Source organism: Schistocerca piceifrons, chromosome 4 (assembly GCF_021461385.2).
Source record: "Schistocerca piceifrons isolate TAMUIC-IGC-003096 chromosome 4, iqSchPice1.1, whole genome shotgun sequence".
NCBI classification, from domain to species: Eukaryota; Metazoa; Arthropoda; class Insecta; order Orthoptera; family Acrididae; genus Schistocerca; species Schistocerca piceifrons.
Genome location: NC_060141.1, coordinates 633827064 through 633854548, shown reverse-complemented (window position 1 = coordinate 633854548; position 27485 = coordinate 633827064). Strand labels below are relative to the sequence as shown.

Here is a 27485-nt window from a genome sequence, read left to right as displayed (position 1 = left end):
ATTCAGAGATGTTGCTTCATTGGGATTTGTGACACAACAACATTGATACACTACAATTGCACGTCCAATACCTAACAGTGCCTGCTCACAATTAACTGGTCGAATGCACATTGTTATTAACAGTTCTTAGTTCAAGCCGCCTCATATGCCACAAATAAAATCAGTCTCGAAACTTTTTGGATGAGCAGGTTCTGTAGTGCCGGACAGGCTCTAGTACAAGCAATATGATCACAGAATGGATCAACTCCCATCCTCTCTTTATCGCTACAAAGGACTTAAAAGATTAATCCGTAATGTTGTCTCGAATCAATTCCACTGTCTGCGTCCACGGTATTTGCTTCAGGGTAAACTGATGGCACACGTGCTACATCACTGACTCAGAGACCATAAGCGCTTCAAACCGTAAAATGGGCGTGAACACTGTTTCCGCCAAACTGCAAACAAAATATTGTCTTCGAAAGTGTGTCACTTCAATTTCCCCTACGGTGAAGATTTCATAGGCGTTAGATACTAAAGTGGTGGTCACAATCTGGCAGACTGTTATGTTAAGAGGCACAGCAGACAAACAACAAGGGATATGGTTCGGAACAGCACAACATACGAGGTGCATTCAAGTTCTAAGGCCTCCGATTTTTTTTCTAATTAACTACTCACCCGAAATCGATGAAACTGGCGTTACTTCTCGACGTAATCGCCCTGCAGACATACACATTTTTCACAACGCTGACGTCATGATTCCATGGCAGCGGCGAAGGCTTCTTTAGGAGTGTTTTGACCACTGGAAAATCGCTGAGGCAATAGCAGCACGGCTGGTGAATGTGCGGCCACGGAGAGTGTCTTTCATTGTTGGAAAAAGCCAAAAGTCACTAGGAGCCAGGTCAGATGAGTAGGGAGCATGAGGAATCACTTCGAAGTTGTTATCACGAAGAAACTGTTGCGTAACGTTAGCTCGATGTACGGGTGCATTGTCTTGGTGAAACAGCACACGCGCAGCCCTTCCCGGACGTTTTTGTTGCAGTGCACGAAGGAATTTGTTCTTCAAAACATTTTCGTAGGATGCACCTGTTACCGTAGTGCCCTTTGGAACGCAATGGGTAAGGATTACGCCCTCGCTGTCCCATGACATGGACACCATCATTTTTTCAGCACTGGCAGTTACCCGAAATTTTTTTGGTGGCAGTGAATCTGTGTGCTTCCATTGAGCTGACTAGCGCTTTGTTTCTGGATTGAAAAATGGCATCCACGTCTCATCCATTGTCACAACCGACGAAAAGAAAGTCCCATTCGTGCTGTCGTTGCGCGTCAACATTGCTTGGCAACATGCCACACGGGCAGCCATGTGGTCGTCCGTCAGCATTCGTGGCACCCACCTGGATGACACTTTTCGCATTTTCAGGTCGTCATGCAGGATTGTGTGCACAGAACCCACAGAAATGCCAACTCTGGAGGCGATCTGTTCAACAGCCATTCGGCGATCCCCCAAAACAATTCTCTCCACTTTCTCGATCATGTCGTCAGACCGGCTTGTGCGAGCCCGAGGTTGTTTCGGTTTGTTGTCACACGATGTTCTGCCTTCATTAAACTGTCGCACCCACGAACGCACTTTCGACACATCCATAACTTCATCACCACATGTCTCCTTCAACTGTCGATGAATTTCAATTGGTTTCACACCACGCAAATTCAGAAAACGAATGATTGCACGCTGTTCAAGTAAGGAAAACGTCGCCATTTGAAGTATTTAAAACAGTTCTCTTTCTCGCCGCTGGCGGTAAAATTCCATCTGCAGTACGGTGCTGCCATCTCTGGGACGTATTGACAATGAACATGCGCATGTTTCTATCTCTTTCCAGTATGGAGAAAAAAAATCGGAGGCCTTAGAACTTGAATGCACCTCGTACAATATGCGATTTCGAATTCCATGTACTGGGGCAGCATCAGCAATAATCGCTACATTAGGGAGCTCTTACGGCTCCATGGGACCGCCTCTCTTTCAGCAACTTCATTTGCCTTATTTCAGCAGGGTAGTTTCTAACCATATGTGTTTTGGTGTGGAGTGATCATGCCAGAAGTCCACAATCTGTTCAAAGCAATGTTCAAATGTGTGTGACATCGTATGGGACTTAACTGCTAAGGTCATCAGTCCCTAAGCCTACAAACTACTTAACCTAAATAATCCTAAGGACAAACACACACACCCATGCCCGAGGGAGGACTCGAATTTCCGCCGCACAGCCGCACAGTCCATGACTGCAGTGCATGAGACCGCTCGGCTAAACCCGCGTGGCCCACAGTCTGTCTTCGATGGAACACAGTTGTCAGTACTTCATTAGCTTGCAATCTTGCCTGACTTGTCGTCCTACGAATATCTCTGACACATGAATTTTACACAATAGTTTATCACAGTCGTAGGAAAATCACTGACACTTCGGGAACTCGCATGGAACCGATCTGGGTGGGGTTTTCACGGGAACGTACCCAGACACTCTAAGCTAAAATGTTTTAGAGGCTCTGGCTCTGGCACGTGTGTACTTATTGAATTCCCGAAGTCAAAAGGTCATGAACAGACATGTAATCTTAACCATAAGTGTACTGTCACATGCTTAGTTGTGGTACAAAGCTTATTTCAGCCACATGAATCGTTCGTGGTGTTGCAGTTTTCGCTAACGTATAAAGATGATATTTAGCTGTTTATTTATTATTGCATAAGGCTATTGTAATACCCCTGCACGGTAGTGGAGCATGTCACTACATTAATAGCACAACTATTAAATACAATGAATAATAATAATATAATAATACAACAATAAAATAGTAGTTTATAACAACTATTATTATCGTTATTATTGTTATTGTTGCTGGGCAAATTAGTATGTAGAAACTGCGGGATTTCTGCCATCGATTCCAGATGAGGTCTCTGTAATCAGCAACTACCGGAAGAACTCGTATACTAAACAGAGTGCCTACTCTTACTTGTGCTAGAGTATTGCTGTGCTGTTCAGGATCCTTACCAGATAGGATTGGCAGAGGTCGAAATAGTTTAAAGAAGGTCAGCTTGTATTGTATTACTGCGAAGTAGGGGAGAGAGAGTGCCACGGATATATGTCAGCTGGAGCAGTAGTCAAAAAAACAAATGAGTTTTTCAGTGCTCCGAGACATTCTCACGAAATGTCAAACTCCAACGTCTGCCTTCTAGTGCGCAAATATTTTGATGACACCCGCCTACACAGGAGAATATATCATGGTCATAAAATAAGGCAAAATCCAGCGTTCGCATAGAAAGATTTAAATGTTCATTTTTCCCATGCGCTGACAGTGGAACTGTATAGAAATAGTGTGAAAGTGCTTCCATGAATCCTCTGCCAGGCAACTAACTGTCAATTGCAGAGTAGTCATGCAGTTATAGATATAGATATCCTGAAAGACAAAGGAATAGATGATGCTGCAGGTATAGGAATCAAAAGAAGATGATATTGTACATTACATCTGGATATAAAACTTTGGCTCCCACAGAATATCTGAAGAGGCATAATGAGGCCTCCAAAATAATCCACCAGAAATTGGGACAGCATTTTAATCAATGAAATACTTTCCTCCTTACGATACATTTAGTATCCGATAACGATTCGGATCACCCGACAAGATTCAATATCGATATGGAGGACAGGTTTCAATAAAGAATGGAGCCCCTCCACGCCCACACCGACGTGGTGACCATCTCATTAGATCTACCGTAACCTCCGTATTTGTTAGTTACTAATCGACGACTTCACGGGATGTGGGGCGGTCGGGTTATCCGTGCATTTCTTTCAAATTTCACGTCAATCTGAGTACGTTCTGTTTTACAGTGTTTTGAATTATAATCACACTGTATAATGACTTGTTGATGCTATGTTCTTATTTGCATTTGAGAATTATTGCAATAGACTCTGAAGAACATTGTCATGCTGTTCATATATAGATTTATTTTGCTTATTTATTTACAACATGCTCCATTACAAAATTTGTAATATTACATGTACGTATTGTGTGTGTGTGTGTGTGTGTGTGTGAGAGAGAGAGAGAGAGAGAGAGAGAGAGATAGAGAGAGAGAGAGAGAGAGAGATAATGTAATGTAGTGTAATATTTGTGTTGTACGATGATGATAATGAGAGAAGGGAGAGAGTGAAACCCGGTGCAGGCACGTAACATACTCCTTATGAATAGTAAGAAACGGGCCGTCAAGCTTGACGTCCACGTCCAACGGACAGATCGCCGTCAACAGAGTCACATGCCCTCACTTCATGACACACATCAGAGAGATTTGGTATTTAAACCAGGACATTGGCGCAAAGTCCGGAGATCTATAACTTTACGCCATTTGCCGGCCAAATATAGGCAGTGAATTTTTTTTCCACCATAATTCGAACCGGCTTGTCCCCAGATCGAGCACCACAGCATAAGCGTTCATTACCCATAAGTAATTTTGATAAAACGTACAGAAATCTTTGCATTCATTTTACAACCTCTTAATAAACTCACTTATACGTTATTTCATCCATTTTAAACAAATTTCAGATATAAACACCAAAAATAGTTTTGGATCACCCCGGTTCCCACAACTCCTGAAGATAGACGTTGACTGTGGATATTGTATCACAGACACAGTCCCTTTGACTGTTCAGAGATGTCACTAAACCTGCCCAGAGATGTAAGTAACTGTGCATGAGCAGCCCCTATTAGACAGAGGGGGTCCGACAGCCAATCAGTTCCAGTCATTCCACCAGGAAGGAGGTACATGGCGCATGTTGTCCGTAGTTCAACCATGTCTAGTCCGTAAATACAGCGGTTCGATCGCGTCCACATTGTTACTTTGTGCCAGGAAGGGCTCTCAACAAGGGAAGTATCCAGGCATCTCAGAATGAACCAAAGCGATGTTGTTCGGACATGGAGGAGATACGGAGAGACACGAACTGTCAATGACATGCCTCGCCCAGGCCGCCCAAGTGCTATTGCTATAGTGGATGACAGCTACCTATGGATTATGGCTCGGAGGAACCCTGACAGAAACGCCACCATGTTGAATAATGCTTTTCGTGGAACCATAGGACGTCGTGTTACGACTCAGACTGTGCGCAATAGTCTGCATGATGCGCAACTTCATTCCCGGCGTCCATGGCGAAGTCGATCATTGCAACCACAACGCCATGCTACGCGGTAAGATGGGCCCAACAACATGCCGAATGGATCGCTCAGGATTGGCATCACGTTCTCTTCACCGATGAGTGTCGCATATTCCTTCAACCAGACAACTGTCGGAGACGTGTTTGGAGGCAACCCGATCAGGCTGATCGCGTTAGACACACTGTCCAGCGAGTGCGGCAAGGTGGAGGTTCCTTGCTGTTTTGGGGTGGCATTACGTGGGGCCGACGTACGCCGCTGTTGGTCATGGAAGGCGCCGTAACGGCTGTACGATACGTGAACGCCATCCTCCGACCGACAGTGCAACCATATCGGCAGCATATTGGCGAGGCATATGTCTTCATGGATGAAAATTCGCTCCCCCATCGTACACATCTCGTGAATGACTTCCTTCAGGAAAACGACATCGCTCAACTAGAGTGGCCGGAATGTTCTCCAGACATGGACCCTACCTGGGATAGACAGAAAAGGTCTGTTTATGGACGGCGTGACCCACCAAACACTCTGCGGGATCTACGCCGAATTGCCGTTGAGTGGGCAACCTGGACCACTTTGAACTTTTGGATAGTATGCCACGACGAATACAGGCATGCATCAGTGCAAGAGAACATGCTACTAGGTATTAGAGGTACCGGTATGTACAGCAATCCGGACCACCAACTCTGAAGGTCTCGCTGTTTGGTGGTACAACATGCAATGTGTGGTTCTCATGAGCAATAAAAAGGTCAGAAATGATACTTATGTCAATCTCTACACCATTTTTCTGTACAGGTTCCGGAACTCTCGGGATCGAGATGATGCAAATTTTTCTTTATGTGTGTATTAATCGCCACAACAAGCACTCGATTCAAAACACTAACATGACCTACTTTATGAATCACAACTGTAATTAAATACGCATCGAAAGCTATTGAAATATTAAAGAAGGAAACTCATGCTGGCAAGATCATTTGTGTCTCTGTGCAGGATTCCATAATTATGGCACTACTCACGTAAATAAATTAAACTGTTAATGACATTTTCTATATTTGTTTAGTTAAAAAAATAATTGCTCATTATAATACATACTAATTACTGCAATAGAAAATACAGCGTGTTGTTAACAGACATCTACAATTCTCGATATCGCTACTTCTATACAGTACTCTATTGAGCCATGTACGCTCTCAGCTGTGGGCGTTAAAAATCCCAACCGCGCGCTCGTCACCATAAACTGCGTAGGCATTCGGTGTTATTACCTGTCGCACCGAGTATGACCCCCGTTCAGGTGGATGAACTTGGCTATCTTCTTCTTGTCGGCATCCGACAGTTATCCATTCCTACGAGGACTCGGTCCCCGATCTCGTAAGTCTTCGTCCTTTTTCGCTGCTCCTTTTCGATTCTTTCCGTCGCTTTCTCCATCATAAACTCTCGTGCTCGATTCAAGCGTTACGCTTTGCTGGTTTGCTCTGCCTCTCCTCCCGTCGGAGGTTTGATAATCCTCTCAGCCACGGACTTCTCTGTTTTCTGGAACTGTAGATCTATTAGTCTGTATCCTGCACCGCAATACGCGGCTGGCGCATCTGTCATTCTGCGGGATTGGATTGAGGGTTTCTAATTGCGGAGAATGTCACTTTGATTACTTCCTTTCCTAATCCTGCCTTCCATCTCGGAGATGTGAAAATCGTAGCATGGTTTGAGAGGACTGTCTTGGGCCTACCACATGTGTGCTCGTAATCTTCCATCAAAATTTTTACACAGCTTTTCGATGTGGTGCGGTTTGTGGCGTAAAGCCTGACGTGCTTAGTAAATGCGTCCAACAACAACGAAAACAAGCTGCCGCCCGACCCGTTCCTTCGGCAGAGGGCCGTAATGATGGTTCAAATGGTTCAAATGGCTCTGAGCACTATAACATCTGAGGCCATCAGTCCCCTAGAACGTAGAACTACTTAAACCTAACTAACCTAAGGACATAACACACTTCAATACCCGAGGCAGGATTCGAACCTGCGACCGTAGCAGTCGCGCCGTTCCGGACTGAAGCGCCTAGAACCGCTCGGGCACCATGGGCCGGCGCCGTAATGATCAACACACATCAGGTCATTTGGTGCTTCTGGTGTGATGGCATGCATTTCACCTCGCACAATTGCGTTTGGAAGTTTTACACGCTGGCACATGTCGCACTTCGTAATTATCGCCGCAACTTTCCGTCTGGGAACGCCATGTTCCCAGTCCTTCGGAACTGTCGCATACAACTTCATCGCTGCGCAGTGGCCAATGTGCTTGTTATAGCGTTCAATTAGATCTTGCAATAGTACGTCAGGGAGCCAAGTTTTTCATCCTTGTTCTTTCACATTCCACCTGAAACATACCCTCCGGTCGATCGTGCACCAGTATTTCTAATTCGGACATCCTCTACACCGACGCCGTACATTAGAAAGCCCTTTACTCTCCTGATTTCTGTCTGCTGGTTTTGTGCTGTGACTAACTCTCTGCTGAACTGTAGAATGCACGTATGGTCCCATTGTTGTAACATTGTCGTTATGACCTCATTAATTTGTCCCGCGACATTTTTGTCGCCCTCTCCCGTAAAGGATTTCGGATTAACCAGTCGGCAAATTTGTTGTTTACGCCGGCAGTAAATGATTTCCGGATCGAATTCCGGAATCGCCAGGGCCCAACCTATCACTCTGTTACTCGTGTATCTGACGGTTCGTAGTAATGTTAGAGCATGGTGGTCTGTATATAAATGAGTTTTCCGGCCGAGCAAGTAACTCCTAAACTGTTTCGTCTCATAGACAATGGCCAGCATGTCTAGTTCTTTTGCGAAATACCGAGTCTCTGCGTCCAGTAGCTTCCGGCTACTTGTGGCCACAATGTGCACATTCCCATCCTTGTCTTCCTGTTGTAGCCGGCCGCTGTGGCCGAGCGGTTCTAGGCGCTTCAGTCTGGAACCGTGCGACCGCTACGGTCGCAGGTTCGAATCCTGCCTCGGGCATGGATGTGTGTGATTTCCGTAGGTTAGTTAGGTTTAAGTAGTTCTAAGTTCTAGGGGACTGATGACCTCAGATGTTAAGTCCCATAGTGCTAAGAGCCATTTTTCCCGTTATAGACATCCCGCAATGCCTTGTGCCCTTGCGTCTGTGAAAACTTGGAAAGGTGCGGAGAGGTCAGGATAAAGCAAACAAATACTATCATGAAACGCACTCTTAACCTTCTCGAAAGCATTTTCCTGCTCGTTTCAGAAGAAGAGCGCCACCTCTTGCCCTTCTTCAACAGCGTCTATAGGGGACTCAATATCTGCGAGGAGTTGACAATGTGTCATCTGTCAAATGAAATCAGCCCTAAGAACTGTCATTCAAGCACTCGGGATGGGCGTTTCATTTTCGTGATTTCCACCAATTTGCACTTTCCCGGACGGATACCTTCCGACGAGATCTCGAACCCGAGATATACACTGCAGAGCCAAAGAAACAAGTATAGGCAAGAGAATTCAAATACAGCTATATGTAAACAAGCAGAATACGGCGCTGCGGTCGGCAACGCCTGTATAAGACAAGTGTCTGGCGCACTTGTTAGATCGGTTACTGCTGCTACAGTGGCAGGTTATCAAACTGTAAGTGAGTTTGAAAGTGATGTTATAGTCGGCGCACGAGAGATGGGACGTAGCATCTCCGAGGTAGCAACGAAGTGTGGATCTTCCCGTACGCCCATTTCACGAGTGTATCGTGAATATCAGTAATCCGGCAAAACTTAAAATCTCCGAAATCGCTGCGGCTGGAAAAAGATCCTGCAAGAACGGGACCATTGACGACTGAAGAGAATCGTTCAACGTGACAGAAGAGCAACCCTTCCGCATCTTGCTGCAGATTTCAGTGCCAGGCCATCAACAAGTGTCAGCGTGCGAACCATTCAACGAAGTATCATCGATATGGGTTTTCGGAGCCGAAGGTACACTCGTGTACCCTTGATGACTGCACGACGAAAAACTTTATGCCTCGTCTGGGCCCATCAACACCGACATTGTACTGTTGATGACTGGAAACATGTTGCCGGGTCAGACGAGTCTCGTTTCAAATTGTATCGAGCGGATGGACGTGTACGGGGTATGGAGACAACCACATGAATCCATGGACCCTGCATGTCAGCAAGGGACTGTTCAAGCTGGTGGAGGCTTTGTAATGGTGTGAGGCGTGTGCTGTTGGAGTGACATGGAACCCCTGATACGTCTAGATACGACTCTCTGTGACCCTGCAAGTCAGCAGGGGACTGTTCAAGCTTGTGGAGGCTCTGTAATGGTGTGGGGCGTGTGCTGGTGGAGTGATATGGGACCCCTGATACGTCTAGATACGACTCTGACAGGTGACACGTAGATAAAGATCCTGTCTGATCACCTGCATCCATTCATGTCCATTGTACGTTCTGACTGACTTTGGCAATTCCATCAGGATAATGCGACACCCCACACGTCCAAAATTGTTCCAGCAGGATAATGCGACACCCCACACGTCCAAAATTGATACAGAGTGGCTCCAGGATCACTGTTTTGAGTGTAAACTCTTCCGCTGGCTTCCAAACTCTCCAGACATGAACGTTATTGACCACATCTGGGGTGCCTTGTAACGTACTGTTCAGAAGAGATCTTCACCCCCTCGTATTCTTACGTATTTATCGACAACACTACAGGATTCATAGTGTCAATGCCCTTCAGCAATACTTGAGACATCAGTCGAATCCATGCCACGTCGTGTTGTGACACTTCTGTGTGCTCGCGATGGCACTACATGATTTGGCAAAGTGTACCAGTTTCTTTGGCTCTTCAGTGTACCACCCTATTTGCGCACTGGTTCGCTTTGTCAGGCCTGAGCGTCATGCCATATCTCTGGAGTACTACCAGCAGCTGCTTTATGCGGCACATACGTTCCTCAAATGTTGCAGACGCGACAATTATGTCGTCGACGTAGGCAACACAAAAGTCCCTCATCTCTGGTGTGATTATACCATTCAAAGCCCTCACGAATGCCGAACTTGAGTCCTTAAGCTCGACTGACACTCGGTTGTACACGTACTGTTCCCCTTCGAATAGGATGCCAGTGTACTTTCGGCAGGATGGATCGAGCTCAGATTGATTGAAACCGGCCGCAACGTCGAAGATTGACAGCCAAATTTTTCCTGAGAAGTGGCGCAGTATGTACTGGATAGGTTCCGGTCTTATTCTGTCTGCCTCAATGTGATCATTTAACACCCTCTCATCGAGGCAACGATCCGTCTTTCTTAGGCACTATTGCAAGTGGATTCACATCTTGCGATGCGGCCTGTGATACGACTCCGGCTGCCTCCATAGCCTGTATCGCTTCCCTGGTGACTTTTGGTGCTTCCAGGCCACTGAGTACGCTTTCCTTGTCGGTGACCGCTCACACTTTACTCTAACCTTGTCGACTGCTCCCCGAAATCTTCCCGGTAGGAACGAGAATGTATCCCTGAATTCCATGGCAGATTTCTCCACTTCCTGTCTCTGCTGCAGTCCCAACCATGGGTTAGTTTGAATACTCTTTCTAATTCGCATCTGATGAACCTCTGCATTATCCACGCACACTAGTGGCTTATCGTCTGTACACAGGGCGCCATCTACCGTGTGGCTTGTTTCTGAGTGAGACGTGATCAATTTATCTCACCACTTCGAAAACACCTGCAGTCCTCCGAAGACCGTCTTCCTTTTGCAGATTTTGCGACCGCGGAGGGAACAACATTGTCTCCTAATGCTCGCGAGTGGGCGTTAGTACTTCTGTGGCGCACTTCACAGTGCTCCTCTGCAATCGCTATCGCATTCTACACTCCACATTAGCTTCTCTGTTGCCGTGGGGGCATCACCTTCAACGTTCGTTCTCGCTTCCCACGCCCGGGTTCCCAGGTTCGATTCCCGGCGGGGTCAGGGATTTTCTCTGCCTCGTGATGACTGGGTGTTGTGTGATGTCCTTAGGTTAGTTAGGTTTAAGTAGTTCTAAGTTCTAGGGGACTGATGACCATAGATGTTAAGTCCCATAGTGCTCAGAGCCATTTGAACCATTTGAACCTTCAACGTTTCTCACTGTCTCTCTGCGGATTCTTATGTTCCTTTTGAAGCCAGTCTTCCGTACTCGCATGAACGGCTGGTGTTATCACGGGAACGTACTCATTAATGGCCTCTGGCCCTCTAAGTCCTAACAGTACATGTGCGAAGGTCTCTAACCCACTATCAGTCGCATCATGTCCGTCAGATTCTCGTCGGTTGTGTGTGTGGAATTCTTACCACGACTTGTGGACGGCAGACTTACTTCATCAGGAATTCAAGTTCCCTCTAATAAATCACCTTTTAGCTTCCGTGGCCCATCTATGAAAATTTCCTCGTCCTCCTTACATTTTACTAAATTACTTGTGCCCTTCGTGCCCTCTGCACACCATACGATCGGATCTTCGAACAAATTGGCCACTGTTTTAGAGATCCAATCCATGATCACCGCTCTACCCGAGAATGTGCCATTACCGATTATGAAATCGAGCGACGACCCATAGACGACAGTTGCATTCACCTGGAAGCTACTTCTTCTGTCGCTTAACGACACCAAGACCTGTTTCTCTATCTTCTTCCTTTTCGCCCCAAAAGCGAGAACTAGTGAGATCCCTTTTACGGTTATCGCAGATGATTTACTACCACTTCCTACCAGTTTTGTGTAAGTAATCATCGAAAGTGCTGTCACTTCCGACCCAGAATCCGGACATGCTCTCATCTTAATTCCTTCCGCGGTTATTTCAATGAGGGGACACCGGTTGTCCGCTTTTTCCAGCAACTCTGGGTCATCACAATACTGGCCAATATCGTCTTGCGTTTGTGATTGCCAGTCCGCACTTTGCGTATGTGATGACCCTTCTCTACTGTGGCGTCCCCTGCAATATCTCATTGTCTTTGGCCATTCAGTTGTGTGATCTCACGCTCCTCTACCTGACGAGGGGCCAGATTATTCTCACGGCCTCTCCCAGCATGTGACGCTTTCACGCAGTTCATGTGCAGTCTGCAGTTTGGCACTGTTGCGGGGTCGGTGGGTCGAACCCGTGACTCTAATTGGCAGAGCTGAAGCTGGGACCCACTGCGCGTATTTTGTCACGAGGCTGAGCAAGTTCAAGAGCGTCAGGGAGCAATGCAAAGCGATACAGCAGTATTCGGTAACATATATTTATTCAGCTAATTTACAGTACTCGATGGGTGAATCATAGTGTTGGAATGCCGCCCGCTGTCCCGCGAGTCCAGCCGGCTCAGCAGCTTCTGGTATGCCGACGCTGCTGCTGTCATCATCAAGACCGCCCGCTGATGAAAGTCAGCCGCGCTCCCCCAGTCACCGCCCGCCGAAGCGTTGCGACTTGTGCCACTCTTCTGCCCGCGATTCTGGAGACTGCTACAGTCCCTGGACCTTGCCGCGCTCGGCCCCGTTTGACCTGCTCTGTCCGACCATGGGACGAAAGTGGGTGTACTGGCTATCGGGTTGCTGCTGCTCCCAGGACATGATCGGACTCGAACCCACGCCCTCTGGGATGCTGTGCTGCAGCTTTCTGCTAGTGGTGCTTGCCAGATGGCAACACCCGCCGCTGTCTCTGGCACTGTTGCAGTCCTGCTGCGCCTCCCGCAGCGTACGCCTCGCCCGGACCCCTGTACACCAGGTGGGAAGCGAACGTGGCCCATAGACTGAAGTGGAACCGAGCCCCTCCTGGACCCGCTGCAGACCGCTGTCACTGCCCTCTTTCAGGCAGACCGTGCAATCTCCAAGTTCCAGGCTGCCGTTCCGTCCCGCCCAAGTGTTGTGTCCCCAGAGGTGGAATATAGCCCGAACAAGTACATAGAAACAAAGTACAAGTTTATGCAGAATACTTGTAACATTGCTGCCAGATTAGCCCCTATAAGCATAGACCAGAACGGGTCCATCCCTACGCTTGACTGACCTGGCACACAATGTCCCAAGCTAAAATTGCCCATCTATTTACACTGGATTTTCCCTCGCTTCTAAAGTAGTGTCAGGGAGAGAGACAGAAACTATGGCAGGGATAAATTCCCACAAGCCAGCCATTTACAAATAGCCACCCTTGGCTGTGGCCTAGTGCCCCGCCTCATACATCACAATAACTTAAAGCAACGCTGCAGTTTCCTGCATCGTTGTTGCTCCACTCAAAACAAATCGTGCGTGCAATATCGCCTTCGCAGCTTTGTGCCCGCGAGTGCCATGTTTACCTTGCCTGGCCCGCTCGCTGTCGACTGTTACCACACTCTGCCAGCGACCACATATTTCATCACCCAACTGCGCCTTCACTGAATTTTGATAAAATTTCCCTTTTACTCGACTAAGAGTGACACTAGCGCAGCACACCTCCTCCTTTCAACAAGATTCGTCCCGAATCAAGGTAAAACAGATGTGGCCTGTGGCTGCGTAAACATACCTTGTTCACAAAACTTACATTCTACAGACTAAAACTAACGAGAACAACAAAACATTAACTCTACACCTGTACACTGTTTACACTGGTTACCCATGTCGTAGGCAACTGATGTGTTGGCACCCCCTCTATTGGTGCACGTTTTCACATTCTCCACAAAGCAATACTCAAGAAAAATAGAAAAACGGCACACCGTGTGGCTGAAATGCTCACTGTCATTATCCTGTTGCTCCAATGCTGTTATAACGCTCGAACATGTTCCAATACTTTATTAACCGTGATAGATCCTTCCTGTGAATTAATAAAGGAATGCAACGTTTCCAAAAACTCTGGGTTTAATGTAGAGCTCAAATATGTCAGATTCTGCCCTGATAATATCTCCTGAACCCCTTCCGGATAAAACAACGTTCCATGTGACAAAGTTAAAGCTGATTCACCCGTACGTGATACTGGAAGACGGAAATCCTCCCCCACAATCCCACAAACCGTACCATTTATAATTATTCCACGTTCCCACAGTTGCAACCTCCTTATTTTATTTGCTCTCTGATTGGTATAACAAGTGACCATTACCCATATCGGCGTAAATATAGAATATAACCAATGCCTCCCTGCCTTCCGGAAGTAGGAATGTGTTGATGACACCTCTTTCTCACAATCTGAGCCATTCATAATCCCCAGGAACAATCCAACTTCGCAAGTACTACTATCTGAAAAAAGTGGTCGATTAGTGCAAATCATCACTCGTCCCTACGAAGAAAAGGAACGAAACATGCCTGTACCACCCCTTTCCACTACAAGTTACTACAACATCGTACGATATCCTCAAAAATTCCTAATAGTTCATCCTGCCCCTATCGAATTCTCTGAACAAAAAAAAAGTCTCCCCACTCGATGACAAAAACTAAAACAACAAACAAAAAAACGCAACTATTATCGGACCTACCAAAACGTGAGAAGAAGAAGAAGAAGAAGAAGAAGAAGAGAGAGAGAGAGAGAGAGAGAGAGAGAGAAAACACACACACACACACACACACACACACACACACACACACACAAAGCAAAATGCAAATTATCCCTTGATACAAAAAGACAAAATGTAAACATACTATACAATATTACACATACAATAACTTACTCCCTTCGTGACCGTAATGCAAACGGAACGTTATGCGTCCGCTGTTGTTCTTCCGCCGGGACCTTCTTCTTCCGTTTCCTTTGCCTAGCCTCTGTAATCGGGTCACTTCCTTGTAATTGAGGTAATCCGCCCACCATTCCTTTAAAACGCTTTACTCTACTCACGTGGATAATTGATGCTTTTGAAACTTTCCTTGCAGATTAAAACTGTATGCCGGACCGAGACTCGAACTCGGGACCTTTGCCTTTCGCGCGGAAGTGCTCTACCATCTGAGCTACCCAAGCACGACTCACGCCCCGTCCTCACAACTTTAATTCTGTCAGTACCTCGTCGCCTACCTTCCACGGTTTAATCTGCCAGGAAAGTTTCAAATCAGCGCACACTCCGATGCAGAGTGGAAATCTCATAATGGATGTTTTTGTTGACAGCTGCACTTTAACATTCACAGGCGAAGTCATCTCCACGACCTGGTATGGTCCGTGGTACTTCGTCAAGAATTTTTTCGTCTTTCCCTTAGGTGTATATGGATTCGTGATTAATACCCATTGACCTACCGTGTACTGTGGTAAAGGCCCCAACCGCTTATTCGGTTCTTCCTGTCTCTCTAACGCTTTCGTATTGGCCTTCTGTACTCTCTTCGATATTGTCCGTGCAAATTCCCTCACTGCGTCCCCTTTACTTCTGATTTCGGACAATACGTCAAATAGCGATGGCATCTTTCTTCCATAGACCAACTCCAATGGTGACATTCCGACCCCCGAATATATTTTAGTGTTATAACTCGGCACCACGAAAGGAAGATAAACGTCCCAGTTATCATGGTTTCCATTCACATAATAATCATCTCATCATTATTTGAAATCATTCGTCGTGTAGTTCTGTCGGCGGCAGGAGCTGCGTCGGTAAGGCACGTCGCCTCAGAGCTATGCAGTGCGAGTCGGCTGCCCTCAGACACTGGATTCGCATTCGGGAGGACGACGGTTCAATCCCGCGTCCGGCCATCCTGATTTAAGTTTTCCGTGATTTCCCTAAATCGCTCCAGGCAAATGCCGGGATGGTTCCTTTCAAAGGGCACGGCCGACTTCCTTCCCCGTCCTTCCCCAATCCAATGAGACCGATGACCTCGCTGTCTGGTCTCCTTCCCCAAAACAACCCCCCCCGCGGCTGCCCTCATCAGCAATCTCGGCTTTGCGGCGAGGCCCAGGTGCCACCTCTGCGTTGTCTGCTCGTTGACGGTCGCGTGGTCTGAGCTGTGATATCACGGTGTCGGAAGGCGGCTGTTAGCAGAGAATGGAAGAGACCTCATGTCCTCCCGCTGCCGCACTGTCTCACCGACTCATCACTTCGCTCCTCATCCATCTCTCAGCTCAACTCCCCTTCGAAATTTTCTTCCTTTCAGCTTTGTCATTGCCGGACAAAATTTTCCATGCAGCCCAATGACTGGCATCTCTCTCACGGTTTCACATTCTTACGACGTTTTTCTGCATTCCGACGCTGTTGCGAGAGTAGCTGCACAGCACTTCTTTGTAACTGCTCTCTCTGTGTGTGGCCTGGACAGACTCATGTTCGCCGGCCGAAGTGGCCGTGCGGTTAAAGGCGCTGCAGTCTGGAACCGCAAGACCGCTACGGTCGCAGGTTCGAATCCTGCCTCGGGCATGGATGTTTGTGATGTCCTTAGGTTAGTTAGGTTTAACTAGTTCTAAGTTCTAGGGGACTAATGACCTCAGCAGTTGAGTCCCATAGTGCTCAGAGCCATTTGAACCATTTTTAGACTCATGTTCGGGCTTCGTCTTAGAGTCTGCTGGCGCTTGTGATTTACAAGGAACGTCCTTACTGTCGAGAAAAACGTCTTCTTGAGAACGCTGACTTCTTTCACACGCCTCCCTGCCAGAATTATCCACGCTTTGTCTGCGCCCCTCCCTGTGCACGTGGTTGTGTAACTGTTTGCACGTTCGTGTTTTCTAAGGCAGGTAAAATGACTGCTGCCTGGCCAGAAGAACTCACATGCTTTCGCGCGTACATTCTCGACGCTCCGTTCTATGGCTGCAGGTGTCCGGCAGTTCTCGGCACGCTTCTCGTTACAAGACAGTCCCTTCGCAACGTGTCCGTCCTTGAGTGAGGCGAGGGAGTCCGCCCGGCTTCCCACTGTGTGCTTGCAGAATGGCTGTAGTGTCCTCTCCTCGGGCACTCGTGGCAGGGTTCAAAAATGGGTTCAAATGGCCCTGAGCACTATGGGACTTAACATCTGAAGTCATCAGTCCCCTAGAACTTAGAACTACTTAAACCTAACTAACCTACGGACATCACACACACCCATGCCCGAGACAGGATTCGAACCTGCGACCGTAGCGGTCGCGCGGTTCAAGTCTGAAGCGCCTAGAACCGCTCGGCCACACCGGCCGGCACTCGTGGCAGGGTGTCCGGTTCCCACCTCCTCCTCGGCCGCCGGCGCTATCAGCTGGCGAAAGTGGCCATGGACGGTGGTATTACGACAATAATCTTGCTGTTCAGTTCTGGTGAAAAAAAATACTTGATTCATTTTCAATACCCTGTCTCAGAGGATAATTCATTATTATGTAAATAGCCTGTTTGTGTGCAGGGTGGAGCACGTGTTGGTCTCACCGCGGACTTCTAGACTGAGCCACACACAACTGACTTCATCAAAGTGTAATGGCCTGAAGATGGCGTTGACGCAACGTCGAAACTAGTAGCGAAGTAAATATAAAATCTTAAGTACAGCTGATGGAAGTGAAACGTGAACGATAGTTTGGACAAGAAGAGAATAGAAGCTTTCGAAATGTGGTGCTACAGAACAATGCTGAAGATAAGATCACATAACTAATGAGGAGGTATTGAACAGAATTGGGGAGGAGTTTGTGGCACAACTTGACTAGAAGAAGGGATCGGTTGGTAGGACATGTTCTGAGGCATCAAGGGATCACCAATTTTGTATTGGGGGGCAGCGTGGAGGGTAAAAATCGTAGAGGGAGACCAAGAGATGAATACACTGGGCAGATTCAGAAGAATTTAGGTTGCAGTAGGTACTGGGAAATGAAGAAGCTTGCACAGGATAGAGTAGCATGGAGAACTGCATCAAACCAGTCGCAGGACTGAAGACCACACAACAACTAGTACAGCTGGAGGAATTTCATTTTTAATAAAAACAGCTAATAGTTTGTCCTCTATACTCATCAAGCAGAGTCTTCTGAAATATGGACAATTTCAGATATTCATCCCCGATAAGAAAAGCCCACACCCTCTTACTTTCATTAAAAGTTTTCGGTGTGTGACGCCAAAGACGGGGACAGATGTTCAGGAAACCCAGTTTATGTCCACACACATTCAAGGACATCGCGCCTTGTGGGGCAGTGAAACAGTAGATTGCTGTCATACTTATGCATAATTCGAGAAGGCCCTCCAAAACATTTACTGGTCTACTAAAATTCAGGAGTGCCTTTGGAGAGAAGTAGTGTGCGCACAGAATAACGTAGCCAGTAGATGCACAATTAGCAGGGGATGGGTGGGGAGAGCAGCAGTGGAAGGGATTACAGCAGATGCTGTAGGGGAAATGCTGAGTGCTGGAGGGAAAAATGCCTTTCTAAACTGAAACCTACACTCTCATTTTTTTCTAAATATTAATTGAAGCCCCTCTACACCCAGACTTGCAAGATGAGCACTGAAAAATATCTGTCAACTCTGCTTTGGTTAGCATCTAAAAAGAATTCCCCTGAAAATGCAACAATTTTCCCCTGGCTTGTTAACCATTTGTATCTTTCAGAGAAGCGCCATGAGTGGCGAATTTTGAATAAAACCTACACATTTCTCTTGTTGCCATATTAATATCTGCTTCTTTTGCCAAAATACAGCGGAGTTTACACAGTGCCATCTCACTAACGCGATGTGCAAACGGAACTGCAAGAGAGTTCAGAGACTGCGGTTTATTAGGTTTATTAAGTGAGGAACTGAGGGAAAGGAAGAGCAGTAGCTTATGAAAAAGCAAATCCTCACTAGAAAATTAAACGAGTAATGTCTTCACTTATGTTGTTCCAAAACCTACAGCATTTCTCATTTCACCAGCTATCTATGGCTCTTAAAAGTTACATCCTTCACGAATAAAGTCTGTAGTTAGTGGAATAACATGGAATAACACGGTGGATAATGAGGATTTACATAATAACCATATAGCAAAATACTCTCCTTTTTGTTTTCTATCATTTGCCAAAATCTCATTTAGCTATCCCGAACTGTTTACGAAATACAGGGTGTTTCAAAAAGGACTTCACAAGTTTAAAAATTCATATAAATTTATTGGAAGGAGATATAGAGCTGGGTTTAGCGTTATTTTGTAGGGAAACACATCAAGTTGGTGATGTTGAATGTGGCTTCCGTTGGTTATCCTGCACACATCGCATCGGAAGTCAATTTCTTCCCTAATTCACTGTAGCATTTTGGATGTAACTCGCTCAGTGGCAGCATAAATTCGTGCTCTAAGTTCAGGTAGGGAAGCCGACACAGGAGGTACAAACACGATATCCTTGATGAATCCCCATAAAAATAAAAAAATAAAAAAAATTCGAGTGGTGCCAGGGCTGGGGAACGTGGGGGACATGCAATTGGAGCATCATGGCCAATCCATTGACCTGGAAAGCGGTCACTGAGAACATCCCGGACGTCAGCCAAGTAGTGGGGTGGTGCACCATCTTGCATGAAGTAAACATTTCGTTCTTGGTCATCTCCATCGATCTGCGGTATCAAAAATTGTTGTAACATACCCAGGTACACATCCCATTCTCTCACGCTCGGGTCCAGTGAAGGCAGCCATATTTAAAGCAACTGCTGCTAGCGCTCCTTACGGTGCGATTCGGCACTAGCGAACTACGCGAAACAAAACTTGATGTATTTCCCGACAAAGTGATTCTACAGTCACCTCTGTAGGTACTATGAAATAATCTATGTAAGTTTTCAAATTTGTGAGGTCCTTTTTGAAACTCGCTGTATGATGAATATTGTGGATATTTCACTCTGGCTTTATCATTGGTGCGTCCGATTCCAAATGAGTGTGCCACGTCAGATCAATTTTTTTCGACATTGGATAGACAGAGGCCTACACCCAATCCTAAAGAAAAATTCAATATGCTAGCTAAATTTCATATGCAGCAACATATTATGTAATATGCACCAAATGCATAATCATGGCGACCCCTATCTTTCATTGCAACTTTTTTCAAATTTCGTGCAGTGTTTTACCTCCATGCAAATATCACAATAACTATGACCATTAACTACGTGATGAGCATCTCATCATGAAGCTGACATATAAAGCTTCAAGGAATGCAAAATGAGTTTCTTTTACCGAACAGTTCCTGTAAAATGGTTTGAGAAAGACTGCATGGCGAGTCTCGATTCTTTTATCGCCGACCGGCGAAAGAGTGCAAACACTGTCAGCCTCCCCTCATGAACAAACGAATTAACTCGCCCAACACTTTGAATGAAAACTGGTGACTGTGCATCCACCATCGTATCCTGTGCGGACTCTATAATCCGGAGTCTTATAACAGTAAGGAGGACACCCTCTGAAAGTATTTTAAAAAATGTATAAACAAGACTCGTTACTAGAATGACCCTATGTCACAATAGGAGGTAATATGGTTGCTAAAATCCAAATTCTCTGTTCATATTAACGAAAGAAAGCTGATACGCGTACCTCACACTGACGTGGATCGTTCGCGTCAACCCTTGATTCTAACGACCTCTTACATGAAGTGACTAAGTAAAACAACATCTAAAACAACGGTGACAGTAATAGTGTTTCTGTTACAAACGGTAGCAATCAGTATGGTAACTAAAAAAGAAATGGAAATGGAAGAAATAATAGCGCGTCGCCACCGCGGCAAAATAGTGCAAATTAGCTGCCAAATGATGGTGTAAACTCGTCACTTTTCAACAAGCACAGGCGACATGATGTGCGGCGCAACTCTGGGTATTTTTCAAAGTGGAAATAAACCGCAACATTATTGAAATAACAGTCAGCGGAATAACTGGCACTCATACATCGGAAATGCGAGACAACTAACTGGTAACGAAAACCAGCAATAAAGCGCTCCAGCACCTAATAATACGGCAGAGAAAAGCTGGCCGCAACGCCCGCCTGTTAGACGTACTGAAGTCATGTGGATATGAATCGATCTGGTACCTCAGGTGCGTCAAACTAAATGCGGCCGTACTTTGCTCTCGAACGACGGTCACGGCGGGAATAAGGGGCAAGTCGAGTGAACATATAAATCTACTCCGATATAACGGTGGTACAGCTATCAGGGGTGAGCTTTGTACGGAGCACGGAGCCTGTGCTGTGTGTGTGTAAAAATAAATAAATAAATAAAACAGAATAATGATGCCATGCCATACAAGGTGCCTTTTATGCCGGAGACATACCTACTACTGTGGTAATCGACACAGGGGTACCCACGATGTCATGCCTTTTGAGTTATTTCAAAAGATTTGTGAATCATTCACACATCATACCCTCCTTCTCCAAAACAGTGGAATATAGGTGCTGCTGGCACTAAATCAAAGATCGTCTGTATGTAGACTCAGGCGGACGTTGAGACAGGAAATGGAGCCTTGATGAGAGTATTCCCCGATGCAGAAAATTTATTGGGGAACTGCATATGGCGAATAGGATTCCTACAGAAGAGGAATGCATTAATCGACTTTTCCCGTAGGAAATGTTTGATTTCTCATTTTTCCACTAAATAATGGTTAAAAATTTACACCATGACATGCTTACAGCAAAGTGAACACATGTGTTCCAAAGAAGTTTAAGCCATGCACATATTCACAGAACAAAACAAAACAAAAAAAAAACAACAATGAATTGCTTGCAGAGACACTAACCGTATTGTATGCAATCAAAATAGGAACGAACTTCTGCCATGTCTTTGGCGGTTTTATAAATTATGTTTGCCGCCAGAATATTCTCTAAACCTCTGTTATCATGTTAATTGTAGTAATAACGCCGGGGTTTTATTAACAATGATAATTTAGATGAATCCGTTGTTTTTATGAATAGACAACTTGAAGAACCGAAACAGTTATAAAAGATATGTGAAATAGCCACAAATTAAAAATCGAAGTTTCCAGAATATGACATATGAAAGAGTTTGTTTATAGTATGTGATACTGAGGTTTCGTGTCAAATGAAATTGCTTTAGTGAAGTAAATTACGCTTTTGTAAATTAGCTATTGTGTAATGAATAATAAATTACATTCGTACAACTTAAATAACATTTGGAAATAAGTACACATGATATTTTTTATTACTTGAGTGGGTTAAATGAACGTAAATTCACAGACACCAATTCTCTTCAAAATTATGTTTCTGTTTACTTTTAAAGTAAAATCTGTAGGATGACTATCTCTCTGGGATTTCATACTTACAGAAATGATCTCGTATTTTATAAACAAACAAGTAAAATACAAAACCCGAAAATGGTCCAGAGTTTCTCGAACTTCAATGAAATCCATTATTCTGTATTTCTAGACTGAGATGGTATAACAAATTACGCAAGTGAAAGTGATACCGAACGATTCGTATTGTCTCCATAGCCTTAATCTTGGTATGTTACAATGCCTATCCTCAGGCATCTGTCAATTTAGGTTTTTCACCATTTTCGTTACTCTCTCCTGTGAGTCAAACATACCAGTGACCACTCATATTGTCGTTCTTGCATCCATGCGATATCCACAATTAGTTCTACTTGAGCAAAGCAATATTCTATGATGTGATTGTAAGCAACCTCATTTGTAGTGTGGCTGCATTTTCCCATTGTACTACATATTCAAGTCTGATAAATTCTATTCCTGTGACTGAGCCTGTGTGTTCATTCCATTACGTATCACTACAAACTGTTACACCCAGGTAATTTTATGAGTACACTTATTCCAATTATGGCTCATTCATATATTTGGTCGTATGAAACCATATTTTCGCATTTTGAGAATTTGTATTTCTGAACATTTAAAGCAAATTTCCAGTCTCAGTACAATTGCCTCAATCTTATCAAGATCTGACTTAATATTTGTGCATCTTTTTCAGACAATACTTCATTTTAGGTAACTGCTTCTTTAGTAAAAATCCGAAGTTGTTATTAATACTGTGTGCAAGATCATTAATCTACAACATGAACAGCAGGGGTCTCAACAACTTCCCTGAGGCACACTTACAGTTACTGTACTTCTACATGTGTCAATGATTCTCCATCCAGGTTAATAAGATTCAACTCACCTATCAAGAAATCATTAATTCAGTCACAGTTTTGTTGGTACTCCATATGATCATATATTTGCTGAGTGTTGGTGTTCTGCTGAGTCAAATACTTTATGGAAATCAAGAAATACTGTACCTCTGGGATTGCCAATTCATGCCTTTCAGGATGTCAAGTGAGAAGTTCGGTTTGCATGACCAATGTTTTTGGAATCAATGCTTGTTGGTATGCTGGTGATAATTCTGCTCAAGACACCTCTTTATGTTTGAGCTCAGAATGCATTCTAAGATTCAACAACAGATGGATAGCTAAAATACTAGACAGTAGATTCATGGATCTCTTCTGCTACCGTTTGCGTAAACAGGTGTGATATGCACTTTCATCCAACCAATGGGAACATGTTTTGTTTGAGGGATCTATGGCATACTATAGCTAACTCAGATTTAATTTCTATCTAAATTTTGACAGAGAGCCCATTGGGTGCTGGAGATTTGCCCAGTTTGAGTGATTTCAGACATTTTTCAACACCAATGACGGTAATGTCTATGTAACTTACCTTTGCAGGAGTGTGCGAATTAAGCAGGGACCGGTATCTTGCCCTTTCTTGTTTAGACAAACATCAGAAAACATATATAACTTTGTTTAAGTCTCACCATAAATTTACACAAAATTTGCAAGAGATCACATTAGTTAATTCTTATTTAAAGGTTCCAAACTTTAGCTGTCATTGAAGCAAGTAATCAAACTGTGGAAACATGCATTGAAACCCAAACAGATTGTCTGAGTAAACCTGTAGTTGTAGATTTCAAACCCGCCCGATATATTTTTGTGATCACAGTAAACAGGGCAGTATTTAATGCAAGAGAGTAGTTGTTTACATCAATGGCTACTCGGCACTGTAAGTTTTCATCATTCAGGAAGCTCAGCCTCCCCGCATCATTATTAACTAGACATTCTTAGTCGTTTTCAAAACAGTTGAATGATATGTTTCTGAAAACCTTAAAAAACCAAGTAAATTAAAAATATCTTGCACTTTTCTCCTCACAGCTAATGATCAATGAAGTATCATCTGTGCCAAACTCACTGAGGAACCACTTGATACCTTCGAGCACCCATCACGTCACCGTGGTCGAGCTGGAAGTCTCTGTAACTGAGAGCAGTCCACAAATAGAACAGCTGCCAACAGAAAAGCGGCGCTGCTTGTTTGCCAATGAGAGACACCTAATTCTTAGTCGCTACTCTCAAGTAGCATGCACAGTGGAATGTAGACTTGAGTACATGCTGCGAGTCTGTAATTGTACTACATATGTCTTCAACCAGATATCAGGTGAGTAATTCTGGTTGTGATTGCAAAGAATTCATATATACTAGTCAAAGCACTTAGGGAATCAGTGAAGACATTATGATATATCCTTTGGAGAGATGTCCGTCAGGCACAACTTGGAACGAAACCAGCAAGTATTACCACACAAACAAGAATGAAGACGTGCTTGTCATCTGAGACATCAGCTAAACAAGTAAATGTGAAGAAGAGCATTGCTCTCAAGTTCTACAGCTACAAGAGTTATCAGTGTTCTGTGTTAACACTCACTTTGAGAGGAGTGAGACTGGTGCAATGTTTCAGCAACAACATGAGGCAGCAACTAACTATGGAGTATCTATAATGTGATGGTTGTGTACACGATTTCAACTAATGAGAGAAACAGAAAGAAGATCTGAGTTCAGTCACGCATAAGCAACTACAGCCAGGAACAGCTCTTATGTTTTCTTCGTAATCAGCTGTAATATGCAAAAGAATGCAGGTCATCTGTAACAAGCACTGCAAACTAAAACAGGATGCAAAATATCAATCTAGAATTTTCCTAATAGTCATTATTTCATTTGTCTTGCCATACATAAGTACATGATAAGTGTCTTATTAACAATGTAATATATTGGATGGTGGTGGAGGAAACTTTGGATGAGAACAGACCTAATGGGACAGCCATTTATTCTCCAACAAATCTTTATTTAGGACTGAATATGATAACCAGTCCAGCACCAGGTAGAGAGATAATTACTTTTTTCCTTTTTTGTCACCATTTCACTGACTGGTTTGGTGCACCCCACCATGACTCCCTCACCTGTGCCAATCCCTTCATCTCAGAGAAGCACTTAACAGCAAATGTTCTAAACTGTTTGTTGTGTGTATTCCAGCCTCTGTGTTTCCCTTCAATTTTTACCCTCTACAGCTCCCTCTAGTACGCAACACCAATGCAATTTTTTCCAAAAGGGGGCAAGATAATAAAACTGTTATTTTTATATAAATGATTTGATTATTTTGAGAATGAGCTGTGCCCATAGAACTAAATTTGTCAAGATTTTCACAAAAATTACTGTATCTGTCGGTTACTTTGATGCCTAAATGGCATGCATACTTCTTTAGTACATACTAAGTTCAATGATCTGATATTATATCCTTTTTATGATTAAAGCCAGTGTATCCAATGGGTCACCAACAAAAATATTTTTATTCTTACAACTACCAATAATGTTAGGCTTACATTGAACATTGAAAACCTGAACAGAAAAAAAATCGGAATGAGAGAAAATTCTTTTGGACAGCAACATAAGTAATCAAAAAAATGAAAGACTAACTGTCTTCAGATTGGGGAAATATGAAACAAAATCACTAATTCACCTATAATGTCATCTATCACAATTTGTTTGCTTATGAAACTTCACATTTGGTTATGTAAATGGATTTATTGTATTATTTGCATGTTTTATATTTCTTATTGTTGGCTAGCATAATAAAAACACTGGGAAAAATGTGTTTTCAAAGCAACATTTTTCTGAGTTCTTTCTATGAAGTGTAACCCAGGGCCAGCATTCAACTAGATAATAGTGGGAAACTTCTCAAAATCTTTCCGAAACAGGCTGCTATAATCAACGTTTAACAGGCCAGGACTGAACCAAAGTTGTCATCGTCTGCCCAGTTTATTTTGAAACTATGCAACAGGATTGCAAGATTCTTGATTCTGTGACTGCATGTTGCAATGTCTTGAACGCTATGGAGTTTGAGAAGATCCCAGCTCTCGGAGAGAACATATTTTCAACCTAGTACAGTTGTGATTTGGTTTGAACAGCCAGCGACCATTGCAGACAGCTCAGTAGGACACTAGCCTCTGTTCAAGACCCAAGAGGAGAAAAGTAAGTTATATATTTAGTTTTATCTGTGTAGTTTTATGGTTCGTTTAAACTCCATGTGTTTTTGTGTATTTAAGAAGCGTAGTCTTTAATTTTAGTAATTGTGTAGTGTAGATTAACGCCGTCTGCACTGCAGCCAGCGACCATTATGAACAGCTCAGTCAGGCCTCGGCTTCCGTTTGTTTACCAGCGGAAGATTTAATCGTTTGTTTGTGTCTTCCAATGTGCAGTGAAATAGCCAGTGACAGTCTCAGTGTGTTCCAGTAGCTTTTGTTTCTGTTTTTAATAAGTTTGCTAGGACAAATCCTTTTCTAAGACAACAGGGCTTATTTTCTTCTTTTTATAGCTAGCTTTTCATTTGAATTTTAGTTGTAGAATGGATAGGGTTCGTCCGTGCTCAATGGGGAAACAGGTAGAGCAGGCTGCAGTTTGCTAACAGCTGAAGACACAGTTGGTCGCGGTCAGCCATCTGCAGGCTGTTTTCTCAGTGTTCAGTGGCTGCGGAGAAACTGGTACATCACATAGAAAACTATGGTGTAACTTGCTTTGCCCACAGGCCCTGCTTCTGAAGCACCTTACAGCGTACCCAACACGGGCAGCCGCACTCACCACAGAGCGAGTGGAGAGTTGTAACACGTTCACGTCACTTGACACGGAAAGTCCACGTGAGGGCTGGCCGTCTGGCGTTGCCTGTTCACCGTGTGATAGGGCAAGTGGTCACTGCTTCAGCAGGGTCAGAGCAGGCACACAGGGAGAAAGGTTTACTAGTTATCAGGAGCTCTAATTTTAGGCGCGAGTTTGGGCCCTTAGAGAAAGAGCATCTATGGCTAGAAAGAATCCATTATGTGTTCGGAATGAGTAATAAGGGTGTCTTGTGAGGTGTGGAGGCGGCCCTGCCTTCGGCTATCGACGGTATAGGGTGCAGACATAGCAGGTTGTGGTAAACGTCAGCACCAATGACATCTGTCGCTTGGGTTCTGAGGCCGCCCTCAGTTCGTGCGAGCAGCTGGAGGAAGAGGTGAAGACTGCTGGTCTCCCACAGGATGCAAGTAGAGTTTATAACCTGCAGTATCGTAACCAGAACTGAGCGACAACTTTGATATGGACCCGAGCGTAGGGTCTCAACCAGAGGCTCCGTCAACTCCGTGACAGTAGTGACTGCAGATTTCTAGATCTGCATTCTGAGTTGGAAAATTGTAGGACTCCTGTTGACAGATCAGAGGTGTAGTATACAGAGGAAGCAGCTACTTGGGTAGTAGAGCAATTGTGGACAT

At 44.5% G+C, this 27485-nt stretch overlaps 1 protein-coding gene across 1 annotated transcript in view; it reads left to right on the top strand.

The window, feature by feature from the left end:
• LOC124796078 (sodium channel protein Nach-like) overlaps positions 1-27485 on the top strand; it is a 136445-nt gene that overhangs the window by 37716 nt on the left and 71244 nt on the right. Inside the window, exon 4 of the mRNA XM_047260163.1 lies at positions 24070-24349. Coding sequence (XP_047116119.1) covers positions 24070-24349 — 280 coding nt within the window. The remainder of the gene's footprint in view (positions 1-24069; positions 24350-27485) is intronic.